This window comes from Mesoplodon mirus (genome assembly GCF_964341445.2).
Source record: "Mesoplodon mirus genome assembly, chromosome: 3".
Taxonomy (NCBI): Eukaryota; Metazoa; Chordata; class Mammalia; order Artiodactyla; family Ziphiidae; genus Mesoplodon; species Mesoplodon mirus.
The window spans coordinates 56,244,119-56,258,084 of NC_138978.1; the positions used below are offsets into that span (position 1 = coordinate 56,244,119).

Below are 13,966 nucleotides of genomic sequence, written 5' to 3' on the forward strand. Positions count from 1 at the left end.
TAAATGTGAGCACTTTCCTTCATGTTCATTTCCTCTGTCTCCTCTTTATGTAACATTTTCTGCTTCATGCCTTTCCACTGAGTTTGCCATGGTTGCTTACCTGTATTTGTAGTTTTCGTTTTGGAGCAGCTTTAAGACTAGAGCTCTCTACATCTTCTGGTTGATACCCTTGTCTCTGAGAGAGCCCAGTTTCAATTGAACCACCTCTCTGCCCCAGGTGACACTGCTGTACAGTGCTTTAGTTTATGTGAACCCTGATCTCTTTGATCTGTGGGAATGTACACAGATATTCATATAATACATTTTATAGACACTTCTGAACTTTGAATTCCATCCATTTGGGAATAAGGATTGTCACATGTTTGTATGTGTTCATGTGAAGGTGTCCAAAGGACACTAAAGGAATGGATTCTTGAGAACATTAAGTGTAAATTAAAATCTGGCAAACAAATGCATGTTTTAGCTGTCCATGGAGGCACACTGCACATTCTGTTCTAAATTTCATCAACTAGGTACCAACATATAAACCTCTAGTGGCCAAGTGTGGTACTTTAGGGACTCAGTTTTATACACTTTGGCAAGGTAATAAATATATATTCTAACAATTTGCCTTCTTTCAACATTCATTCATTTAGCAAATACTTACCTTAAGAAGCTGCATGACATAGTGGCTAACAGCATGAACTCTGGGGCTTAACTGGCTGGTTTAAATGCTGGTTCTACTACTTATCAACAGTGTGTTTTGGTTAAGTTATTTAATTTTCCTCTGCCTTAGTTTTCTCATCTGGAAAGTAGGGATAATAATGGAACCTACCTCATGTTGGTGTGAGGATTAATTAAATAGGTTCAATGAAGTAAGATATTCAGATCATGCCTGGCGTGGCAAGACCTCAGTAAATGTTAACAGTTGTTGCTGTTATTCACATATGACAGGATGTAACCTTTGCCTTATAGCTGTACTTATAGTCCAGCAAGGAGAGAGAACCTAAATAGATTCAGTCATTTGATATTTCAGCTATTATTCAGTCCCTTCTCTGTGGCAGGCACTGTAGTCAGCCCTGGAAATAAAGTAGCAAATAAGCAAACATATCCTTGCTCTCATGAAGCTTATTTTTAGTAGGGAAGATGGTTAAAATAATTTCAGTAGAATGTCAAAAGAGTTGTAACAGGAAAAATGCAACATGCTATGTATACATCTAGCCGGAGGGCCTAACTTATTCTAAAAGGTCAAGGACAGTGAGGAAAATATATTATGACAAATGCTATAATGGAAGGTCTTTTTTTAGGTTTAGAGATAACCACAGAGTAGGAAGTGCTTGAGTCTTCTTTGGGAAGTCAGGGAAAGCTTCTCATTGGAGGAAACATGTGAGTTGACTCTGGTGGCAAAGATACAGATAAGTGGCAGTGTGGCAGGAAAAACATTCCTGGCAGATGGAATGGTTTGTAGAGTATCGTGAAGCATACCAAAGCCTTCCACAGTCCTGAACTTCAGTAGTTCTGGATTGTTGGGACAATGTGTGGGGCAGATTGGGGGTGAACAGTGGTACATGTGGGAAGAGCAAGGGGAGATGAGACTAAACTGCAGATCTGAAGGAATTTTTCTGCCCAAGAGCACTTTATTGTGAAGGCAGTGGCTGTCGCTGAAATATTTTATGCAGGGGGAGGAATTGCAATCCCATTTTTTTTTTTTTTTTTCTTGCGATACGCGGGCCTCTCACTGTTGTGGCCTCTCTCGTTGCGGAGCACAGGCTCCGGACGCACAGGCTCAGCGGCCATGGCTCACGGGCCCAGCCGCTCCGCTGCATGTGGGATCTTCCCGGGCCAAGGCATGAACCCGTGTCCCCTGCATCGGCAGGCAGACTCTCAACCACTGTGCCACCAGGGAAGCCCTGCAATCCCATTTTTATCTTTAAAAATCATTATTTTCTCTCTGTAGACAATAGACTGAAGAGGGTAAGATTGGAGACAGGTAGACCTTTGGGAAGACCGAAGCAGTTGCATAGGTGAGAAATAATGAGAAGCTGCACCAAGGCAGTGCAGCAGAAATGTAGAGGAAGGATCAGATAGAAGAGACAGAAGGTCAATTGACGTGCCTTAGCCAGCAACCCAGTGAAAAGGTGAGAGAGAGTGAGTGAGTGCTTGGGTGTATGGAAGTGCCACTCAGGGACTATGGGAGGAGAGAAGTCTGTTTGTCACCTTGGATTTCCCCCAACATCGAAACTTCCTGTGTTTATAATAACTATCAAACATTAGTATCACTTCGAGAGACCTCAAAAATCCTCGTATGAGCTTTTCTTCAGGCACTTTTATTTACCTGTGAGACAGAGCAGTTAGATTGGTTCTCTTCGGATTTCATAGCTACATAGCGAGCAGAATTCAGGTTTAGAGCTCCTGTCTTCCCACGTAGCATTCTGATGAAAGTTGGCTGTGCCTAATTGATTGTAGGAGTTTTTAAGAGCTGTAGGGAATGACTTTCATAAATGGTTGAGTTAAAGAAGACACACAGGATACTGTTAGAACATGCGTAAGAAGATAAGGATTTTGAATAAATAGGAAAAAACATCTTTCAGAAGAGGAGAATGGCTTGCATAGTAAAAGATGATGTATCTTGTGTTCTGTGGTTGGTATTTAGTACCCCCTGTTGGCTGTTTAGTCTAAAACAACATCTTGATTCTTGAATACAATGTTCCTTATAGTGTTGTTTACCAAAACAAGAAAAACTAGAGATTTAAAAATTATGATAAAAGTTGATAAAAACTGATGGGGACTTGAAAAAATCTGGATAGGGTCTAGAAGTTGGGTAGTGGTCTTGAGAAATATCTTTATAACATTTTGTTGGATTTAACATGGGTGTGATATTGTAGACTACATTTTCGGAAAACAGACTTTTCTGATGAGAAGCAGTCTGGCTTTTAAGCATGTCGTATATGGCAAAGCCTCAAGAATAGTAGCCGCCCTGGTAGGCAGTAGCAGCTGCTGTTCTTCCATAGGGTGGCTACTACATGTGATGACCATGAAAGGAAATGACTGTTACTCATTAAAGCAACTCCATTTAGCTACGTGAGAGATCACCTGGTCAGAAAAGTCATCATAGAAAATGCAGTGGTGGGCTTCCCTGGTGGCGCAGTGGTTGAGAGTCCACCTGCCGATGCAGGGGACATGGGTTCGTGCCCCGGTCCGGGAAGATCCCACATGCCGTGGAGCGGCTAGGCCCGTGAGCCATGGCCGCTGAGCCTGCGCGTCCGGAGCCTGTGCTCCGCAACAGCAGAGGCCACAACAGTGAGAGGCCCGCGTACCGCAAAAAAAAAAAAAAAAAAAAAAAAAAGAAAATGCAGTGGTGATTATTCATAATGGGGTATCTTCAGTAGTGGGTGGTTTGTCTTTTTTTAAGTGACAAAGAAGCTGCCGTTGGCTTCCTTCCTCCAGGAAAAGGGGTGGTAGATTGGATTTAGTGTTTAGAATAACTAGGAAGCCCAAGCCTGAATAAATTTTAGTAAGCAGGCACACCTGGTACTAGTTTGCGGTCTAAAGAAGGTTGCATTTTGTATAAATAAGTGCTCACCATGATTTTTCTATAATAAGGGAAATCTATTAATCTATTTTCTATTTCCATTATTTCCTGGTAATCTTTCTTTGAAATGTTTCTAATTATCATTTCAACTGGTTGCATTTTGAAAACCAATTCACTATTTATTGGGGTAAAAAATAGTACTTTTTGATTAGGTGTTACATGAAACTGCAGAGATGGCTCACACCCACCCAGTGAAATCATTTATTTGCTTTTGGTGTATTTTACTGTTGCAGTTTTCTCTAAGAAAGTTTAGTAATTACTAATATGAAGTAATGCTAGCTGCTTTCTGTGCATTTCATGAAGGGAATAAGCTATTTTATAGTTTCCCTTCCCCCCCAATAAAAAAGCCTTCCATCAGAAACTGACAGCCTAAATGAAGGACATAATTGTACAGCTTATTTATTAGTGTGTCAAACTTAAAATGTAATGGTTTCATATTTCAGAATGAAAAAGTGTGTTGTGATTCATGGTTGCTGGTGACAAAATAGACAGCTCTTTTATATTACTGCACTGATCGCTGCTGATATCCCACTGTACTTTTTTTTTTTTTTTTTGGGTTCCTTATTGTTCTCTTCCTATGCAATAGCTCCCTCTACTTGAAAATATTGGTGTAATTATAGTTTAACACGGTACTTTATTAGTGAGTTCCCATGACTATTTTTACTTTCAATCCTCTTTATTAGTATGTGGTGTTATTACAACAGAGCATGTTAGAAATTTACCAAGAAACTCTTGACTTGGTAGTGGAAAAGCAAGATTTAGTTAAGGAAAGTAAAATAAGTTGTTTGAAGGCATTTTTCAAGGAATTTGCTCTATAGCCTTTGTTGATTTAAATATGGTATATTTGGTTAAGATTCCATGCAGTATTGAAAGTAAGCCTTGATGTCTACAACAGGGAGGTATAGAAAACTGCAGTAGAAACCTTCAAAAGAACCATCAGCCACTTCAAACAGATATAGCCTGGAACTTGGCAAATTCTCACTTTACTAATTCCAAAGTCTTACCATTCTAACACAAAACATGGTAGTTTCTACTTTCTCAGGAAGGGTTTAATAGAAACTAACAGTAGTAGAATCTCATGTTACTACATTTTGCCTTTATGGAACAATATGTACATAATGAAACAGTAGGAGCAAAACAGACAAACCAAGCAAGTGATGTTAAGAGTGAGATTTATCTTTTTTCTCTCCCTTACAAAGTTTGAGGTTTAGTAATTGTATCATATACCTCCACCATTAGGACAAATAAGAGATTCTACTCAACCATAAGATTTCCACATGGATGTTCCTTTTCCATTCATAACCCTTTATTTCCAATTTGTTCTGATTATTATTATGGTGCAGAGCACAGTGGTTAAGAGAAGGGCTTAGGAGCCAGACTGTTTGAGTTTGAATCCTGGCTCTGCCACTCACCAGCTGGATGATCTTGGCATGTTTCCTTAACTTTCTGACCTTCAGTTTCCTCATTTGTAAAATACAGACAATAAATCTACCCACATCCTGGAATTTGTTGTAAGGATTAGCTGAATTAATGATTGTCAAGCACTTAGAACAGAGCCTGACACATAGTAAGTGTTATATACCAGTGTTTGTTGAATAAAATAAAAAATAATAGTGTGGCTATAAATTGGTTTTTATTAGCCAAATGTATTTATAGAGTGTCAGTGTTTTCTTCCGTGCTTAATGAAAAGAAATATGGGGCCCTCCCAGTGGATGAGAGAGATTTGCACAATGATTTTGTTCATGAATTGATATTCAGTTCCTCTGTATTAGAATAATTCTCACCTAGGGGTACCTATACCATGTCATAATTTTAGGTTATGTTATTTTTAAACATACTTTTTAAAGGCAGTGGTATATGCCATGGTTTCCATGTCTTTTTGGAACTTAAGTGATTTAGCAAGAAGATTTTACACTGGTGAAATGCCTAAGAATGCAGTATCATTTCCCATAGTACACTACTTTTGGAGCCTACTTATTGCCCAAGAGCAATAATAGATGGGCTTGTCTTTGGTCCATAGTATGACTGTGCTTAAGGATGTCAGAGATTCTTTTCCAACTCTCCCCATATCTCTTGTGGTCCAACAAAATATCAATCATCAAAACTTTAAAAAAGAAATTTATATGTATTGAGCACTCAGACATGCAAATGAAGTTGTTAAGGTTATGTCTTTACCTTGATACAAGCTGATATTTGTGTGGATGTATAGAGTGATATTTTAATAGATTTTGGTTTTGGAAGAATACCACCAGGATACTGGACACATAAAGTAAATAGTCAAATGAGATTCATGAGTCAGACATACCCTTTTCTATTGTGCTTAGCTTTATTTGCACTTCGCAGATATTGCATTTTTTACAAATTGAAGGTTTGCAGCAACCCTGGGTCATTAGATGATGGTTAGCATTTTTTAGTAATAAGGTGTTTTTAAATTAAGGTATGACATTGTTTTTTTAGACATAATGTTATTGCACACTTTGTAGACTACAGTGTAAACATAACTTTTATATGCACTGGAGAAACCAAAAAACTTATGTGACTCACTTTACTGTGATATTCGCTTTATTGTAGTTGTCTGGAACCAAACCCACAATATCGCTGAGGTATAACTGTCCACATACTTGTCTTAAGGCTATATATTTGTTTTTAGGGAACTGACTCATCTTTCTTTTTTGCTTGATCCTTAGGACCCCTTAGATCCCACAAAATCAGTGATTGTGATTCGCTCCCTGGTGGCAGATGGTGTGGCAGAAAGAGGCAGAGAACTATTACCTGGAGACCGCCTGGTCTCAGTCAATGAATACTGTTTGGACAACACCACACTTGCTGAAGCTGTGGAAGTGTTGAAAGCTGTGCCACCAGGCACTGTACACCTTGGCATCTGTAAGCCTTTGGTGGTAAGTGTCGAATTTTGTTAATATAGGAAATGATAATACTATATCATTATAGGATATTGATAATATCAATAGTTAAGAACATGGATTTTGCAGACAAATACACCTGGCTTCGAATCCCTGTTCCACTGCTTACTGTACATGCGTCTGTGCAAGTTTCTTAACGTCCTTGACTTAATTTTCAGAAAAAAATGTCTACCTCACAGGATTTTGAGGATTAAAGATGATATTTGTTAAGTGCTTATCAGCACATCACTACATCAGTGCTAGCTGCCAACATTACTATTCCTACTGCTACTACTTTTATCTTTATACTTTTAATACAGACTTCTAAGTTCTCATTACATTCCTTATGTTATAAATTAAAATAAGTATGTTTATGTGTTTTAACTTTCGTTTGGGCATGATGTCGAGATGACTTGGTAAGTTGAAATCTATTTAACCATATCTCAGTAAGATTTTAATATGCTTTTCTGACCATCAGTGTGCCTTGTAACCCCTAGCATCTAAACTCCGATATGGTCAAGCCATCCTGAAGTCATCTTATTGTTTAATCTCATGTACTATGTCAGATCACTGTTTGTTTTTCTTTTTCTTTTTCTTTTTTTTTTCCTGCAACTTCCCTAGATCACTGTTTCTGACTGAAGTATTATTATTTATGGTGCTACTGAGGTTCCCCAATGTAAAAAAAATACTTGACGATAATTTTCAAGTGGCATTAAAGTATTATTGAGTGCTTATATATGTCACTCAGTATTTTAAGCTCTTTACATGCACTAATTTAGTCATCACAGAAACTTTAAGAGGAGGTACTCCTCTTATTACCACTACTATGTATTGAGTTAGTCAAGTCACAGAGCTGAGTAACTTATGCAAGGTAATATAACTAGTAAGGAGGAGAGTTGGAATATAAACTCAGCAGAGTGGCTTCAGACCCTGTACTCTTAGTCACAATATGTTCCTATTCCAGTTTGTTGTCACATGTTTAGTTTCATGCTGCATGTCTGAAACAGATAGCATGGTTGTAGTAGAGTGTTGGACTGGATTTCAAGAAATCTGGGGCCTGTTTCTAACTTTACTAGAAGTTAGCCCAGTGGGTCTCAAATTCAATGATATGTGATAGACGTAAGAATCAGCTTGGAGATGGTTAAAATGCAGTTTCCCAGGTCCTACTCTCAGAGATTCTGATTTAGTGATTCTCGTGTGCTGTTCAGGAATCTGCCTCTTCAGTGAGTCACTGGCGTAGTTCTGATGCAGATTTTTTTTCACTTTGAGAAACACTATACCAGTAATTCGATCATAGGTACAGCACTTTTCTGAGCCTACTTTTTCATTTCTGAAAAGACTAAAAAAGACTAGAGAATTCATAAGATTTTTCTTAACTCTAAAATTCTTTTATTCTGTGAAATATATTAGCACACTACAAGTGTTCATATAGATAAATAGGTATATAGATAGAGATCTGTCTATATAGATATTGTTACATATGTTCATTTATAGACATAGATAGAGTCATGTATTACGCATAGTATTTTTGCATTGGGGAACCTCACATGACCTTCATATATTACTTTATTATTCTTCATATATTATACATCAAGATGCCTATATATTACACCTATCAGATACTTTAAACATTTTGAAATGGAATATAGCACATAGCTAAGTCAAGTTCCTGACTTTATATTGTGTATTTGGTATGTGAGTGTTGCCATAGTCAGTATATATCATGAGATACCCAGTTGGACTTTTGGACAAATTAAGGAGGGGAAACTTAATATTTTTATGGGACCTCATCTTGGTATTTTGGAAGGTGGCAAGAACTTTGTCTAGATTTTCCCTGATGATTATTTGTCTGATTATTTGGGTTACCAGAGAAAGTCCCAACTATTTATGATCTATAGGACCTAAACAGTGACTTTACTTTGAAGCAATTGAAGGAAGTCTCAGGCAGTGTAAAGAACAGAACTTAGTAGCAACTGGCTGTGGATTCCTGTGCTATTTCTGGCAGAGGTAGAGCTGCACAGACCTCGGGACCTTGGAGCCTTGCTCTGAGAGGATTTTGGAACGCAGTAATTGTGAGGTGGACCTTTGCCTAGGCTTCCCTCAGTGAGTAGAAGGCTGCCAGGATGCTGGGGAGTAGGAGGCCAGTGAAGGAATGAGAGAAGGTCACTTTCAAGACTTAGTGATGATTCCACTAAAAATTTCTAAGTAATTCCTTCTTTAACATCTGGGTTCTTTTAGCAAAACTGTCTGTGAGCTGTAAATAGTGATGCATGGATCTTCTCTGAGGTCTCTCTATTTCTCTGTCTCTCTCTCTCATGGTCCAGTTGGTGGCCACTTATCTCATCACTTGATGTTTGCTGAGCATTTGCTCAGTCCTCAGGAGAACCGGAGAGTATGAATAAGAAGGTCCAAAGTCAAGTTGGAGCAGAAAGACTATGAATATGTTAACAGGAGAATAGAATTATTTTATTAAGTCTTGTACCATATAGATATGTACTATCTATATAATATAGGTGTTCTATAATCTTGCATTATAGTCTTATGTAGAAAGTTATTATCTGTATAGTTTCATGTTAACCAGAAACGTGACTTACTTTCTCTTTTCTACAAACTCACCTCAGATGTCACAGATAAAAAATGAGTGAACTGACTTTAAAAAGTATATTGCATCTTCAGAACCCACAGGACAGAGCTGGCGATGGAGTTCTTGAGCCAGACATCTGTGGGATTTTGCTTAGTTCTGTGATTTGCAAAGCTGTGTGTCCTTGGGCCAGTTATTTAACCTCACCAGCTCCCACTTGGGATCACAAATCATGGTAGCTGAGATCACAGGCTCTAGAGCCAGATAGCCAGGGCTCACATTCTGGGTGTGTAACTGACTAGTTATGTACCTTTGAGCAAATTACTGTGCCTGTTACTCATCTGTAAAATGAGGTTAATAAGAGAACCTACTTCTTAGAATATATATTAATATATTAATATATTAAATGAATTGATATATTTAAAGTGCTAAAACCTGTGCCTGTGAGATATATATCTATTTGATGTTATTTTCATGTAAATATAAAAATCCTGACCTAATAAAATTGCTGTAAAGATTAAGCTGAGACAAAGCACGTAAAAGTGTTTACCATAGATTTTGATATATAGCTAGGACTTGATAAATTGTAGCTGTGTTATTACCTGGGACTGATGCTGAGCTGGTGAGCACCATGATGATTGTCCCTCTTCTGATGGAGAGTGGCTACCCTGTGCCATTGTTAAATATTTTGAGTATCACCCTGTATAAACTTAGGCGTTTCTTAATATTAAGGTCTCTTCCTGGGAAAGTGATTTTTTCTTTAAGGAATACCTAAAAAGAACAAAAAGTTTGAGAAGCTTTGACCTGAACATGGCTTTTTTTGGTTATTAAAGAAAAATTTGGTCTAATAAAACAATTTACATAAATTTTATTGTGTACTTGCATTTATTGGAAAGATAAGAATTAATCTGAAAAGCTTTTGAAACTAAGATATTTTCTTCATTACAAAAGTACTTCTTTGGTTACCAGAGTTGGGGGCTGGGGTGGGCAAAATAGGTGAAGGTGGTCAAAAGATACAGATCTGCAGTTATAAGTCCTAAGGATGTAAGGTATAGCATGGTGACTATAGTTAACAGCACTGTATTGTATATTTGAAATTTGAATTGTTAACTAAACTTATTGTGGTGATTATTTTGCAACATATACATCTACCAAATCATTATGTTGTACACTTAAAACTAATATAATGTTATATGTCAATTAGAACTCAATAAAAAAAAAGTTTCATGGTTGACAAAAACAGTTCTTCAGTCATGCTAAAATAATTAAAAGTGCTTCTATTTTCAGGAAGGTGACAAAGAGGAAGAAAATCATATTTTACATTCAAACAATAATGAAGATAAGACTGAAATTTCAGGAACAGTTCATGATATAAATTCATCTTTAATACTTGAAGCACCCAAGGTATTTAGTACATTTATTTCCCAAGTAAACAGTTGCTATTATAAAGAAGACAAAAGCTTGTTCTCACTCTCATTTCTTGGCTAAATAGATACAAATTAAATAATGCCCCCCTTATTAATTTTTTTAATTGCAGATATTTATTTATTTTTGGCTGCAGTGCGTGACATGCTGGATCTTAGATCCCCAACCGGGGTCAAACCTGTGTCCCCAGCAGTGGAAGCGCAGATTCTTAACCCCTGGACCACCAGGGAAGTCCCTATTAATTTTTTTTAAACTGAAATCTTTTCTCTCTTTTATCACATTGCCTCCATAAATGACATAGCCCAGGTATAAGGCATTTTCAAAGACCAAACATACCTCATTTTATATCACTAATATACTCTTAAAATTTTGAGGGTAGAACATGTTTTTGAAAATAGACCTGCATTAAAAAAAAATGCTGTAGAATAAGAGCTATACAGAACTTCTTATTGAGTACTTTCTAAAGAAAAGAGTTATTTAGTTAAACCTTACTTTATGCTTTAATATTAGAAAGTATATTTTGAAGCTTTTCCCTTTTTATTCTTAAAATGAATTGTGTTTATTTTGCTTCTTGCAGTTAGAGTATGGTTTTGCTTTACTTGATAACAACTGTCTTTTGATATTCTTTACGTAGTTTGTTGACAGTGTCTAAAGCTGATATGTAGTCCTGTAACGTCCATTATACTTTTTTAGTTTAAACATTTTTTGTTACACTTTCATAACTGTGTGACACGTTTAAATATGCCTTCTAAATGCAGTTTTTTCTTTTTTTGAAATAACTAGGTTACAGTATTTGGTATAGTATATTAATTTAAAAGTGTCACTGCAATGATGTCTAGCTGCAAGTGAGGAAGCAATGGGAAGGAGTAGATTCCTTTCAGGAATTTGCATTTATTAATACTTAATGAATAGGACTTAAAATAGGAAATGTCATTGATCCCTTAGAGGGAATTGGGCCTCATTGTGCCCAGCACCCTAAGGTGCCTTGGAGTTAGGTCAAAGGCTTAGCAGATCCATATATTCCTCAAACGTTACCTAGGAACTCAACCAAGTTTCTGCTCATGCATGACTATCTAGCTTCAGTTTTATGTACTTGCTCTTCTGATTAGTGAAGTATGAATTAACTGAAGAGCATACTGTATTCATTCCTTTTGTTTTATATTATTAATTCAGATGCAAAAATAAATTTCTATTAAGTGGTATATTATAAAAGAGTCATACTCAAAGTAGTTGAGACATATTCCCCATATCTTTAGTTTATAATGTTTTATAAACATTCAAATAACCATTAATTTCTTTTTAGTTACATAAACCTGAAAATCCTGACCTTTTAAGTCTTTGCTTTCTTAAGTGATAGTATGAAGTACATCCATATTTATGTATTATTATTATTATTATTTTTTTTTTTTTTTTGCGGTACGTGGGCCTCTCACTGTTGTGGCCTCTCCCGTTGTGGAGCACAGGCTCCGGACGCGCGGGCTCAGCGGCCATGGCTCACGGGCCTAGCCGCTCCGCAGCATGTGGGATCTTCCCAGACCGGGGTACGAACCCGTGTCCCCTGCATCGGCAGGTGGACTCTCAACCACTGCGCCACCAGGGAAGCCCCTATGTATTATTTTTTATATGAGATGCAGGAGTTAAATATTCAATGTAGCAATTTAACAAAATTCCTATTTCTGACTAAGATTTTAAGGCAGTTGATGTATAGTGAACCTTTCAGACTAGTCAATCACCTTGGCAAAGGCAGATTTTTGCCTCTTGTCGTTTGTTTCTTTTCAGGGTGAGGCTTGTGTGGCAGTGAGATTGTATTTCTTCTCATTTGTAATGGAGAGCTGTCAGGTTAACCATGCATTGTCATATAATAATGTCATTGCAGTTATGTCAGGGGTTAATTTTCCAGTTCATGTGTAGGGTGTAGCTTTAATACAGACGTAGTTTAAAGTTTTTTTTTACAATTTTTATTCACAGGGATTTAGAGATGAGCCCTATTTTAAAGAAGAGCTTGTGGATGAGCCATTTCTACATTTGGGAAAGGCTTTCCAGTCCCAACAAAAAGAGATAGACAGTAGTAAGGAGGCCTGGGAAATGCTTGAATTTATGGCTCCTAGATTGCAGGAAATGGATGAAGAAAGAGAAATGCTTGTTGATGAAGAATATGAGCTCTATCAAAACCACTTACAGTCCATGGAATCGTATCCCTCATCTCACATTCAAGAGGCTGCTCCTGTTCCATCCATGAAGGAGCTTCACTTTGGTACACAGTGGTACCAGGATTGTGAACTGCCTGAGCCTCAAGAAGCCAGGTCCATGATGAGCGTGTATTCCCAGGAGATGCAGCAGTGTGGCTATAGCACTGAAAAGATGGTAAGGGATTAGAACACATCTTCCACATCCTCCCTGACTCCTCCTGAACAAAATTCAATGGATCTTTTCATCATTAATCATTTTTTCCAAAATGTACCATACAGTGTGTGTTGCTTTAAGTAAACCTCATCATTTCTGTATTATGTAACTTCTGGCTGGAGTCAATAAACAGTAGTTGCCTTGCTTTTATGGTGGGTTTTATTTTTTTTACCTTGCTTTTTTAGTGATGCTTTTCTTCTCATTACCGATTTCAAGGAAGAGTTATTTTGCCATTTGTGATTTTTTAAAAAAAAATTCTCTCACGGAGACACAGCTCTGTATTTCTCACATGATGTGTTTGTCAAGGAAAATCAAGGCAAAATTAATTAAATATTCATTGTTGTTTCTGTCTTGCATATCCACACTGTTCTCTGTATTATATATGATACTAAATAGAAAGTCACTGAACTCTAGAAGATTATCTTTACATTTATGATACTACCTGTTGACAACTTGGCAGGAAAGCATTATATTTTAATAGGTTTGCCCTCGCTATTAAATCACCAATAAGTTTTTTTAAAAATCAAATTAGAGTTAACTGGTCACCAGTTGGAATCTTTCACTAGGGATATTTTTAATGTTTTATTTTTGTTTGTTTATTTCTTTCCCCAAATTAACTTCCAAGCAATGAAAAGAAAGTTTTTGTATGGGGTACATAGCAGTGTGTTCAGGTGCAGTACGGTGCCCTCCTCACTGAGGTCAGCAACTTCCCTGCAGTGATGTGCAAAGTAGCCTTCATTTGCTCTCTCACAGGCAGATAGAGCTGGGTTTTTTCCTTGCCTCCCTTAGATCTTCCTACATTTATCCTTTTTGCAGATGCTTGTGGGTTCCTCTGCTATGCAAGATGCTGTATTTATGTATTTAAGGAACCCCAGAGGATTACCCCTGGTAGTGGGCTCTGGGCAGTCTACTAGCGAACGGATATTTGGGATTATGTGACTAATGTGGGAAGAGGTGACATCGAATCACCTGGTATGTTGCCACTGACATTGGTTCTTTCTACCTCAGCCAGTCCCACTCCTATGTCTATAAGTGCTTGACCTCAAACAGAATAGTCAGTTATATGAAGCAAGTTAGTAATTGCAG

At 37.3% G+C, this 13,966-nt stretch overlaps 1 protein-coding gene across 5 annotated transcripts in view; it reads left to right on the forward strand.

Annotated features, from left to right (window-relative positions):
* PATJ (PATJ crumbs cell polarity complex component) overlaps positions 1-13,966 on the forward strand; it is a 353,136-nt gene that overhangs the window by 90,712 nt on the left and 248,458 nt on the right. For all 5 annotated transcript variants that reach the window (XM_082616407.1, XM_082616410.1, XM_082616411.1 and 2 more), the window contains 3 exons: positions 6,259-6,468; positions 10,340-10,456; positions 12,446-12,841. In XM_082616407.1, coding sequence (XP_082472533.1) covers positions 6,259-6,468; positions 10,340-10,456; positions 12,446-12,841 — 723 coding nt within the window. The remainder of the gene's footprint in view (positions 1-6,258; positions 6,469-10,339; positions 10,457-12,445; positions 12,842-13,966) is intronic.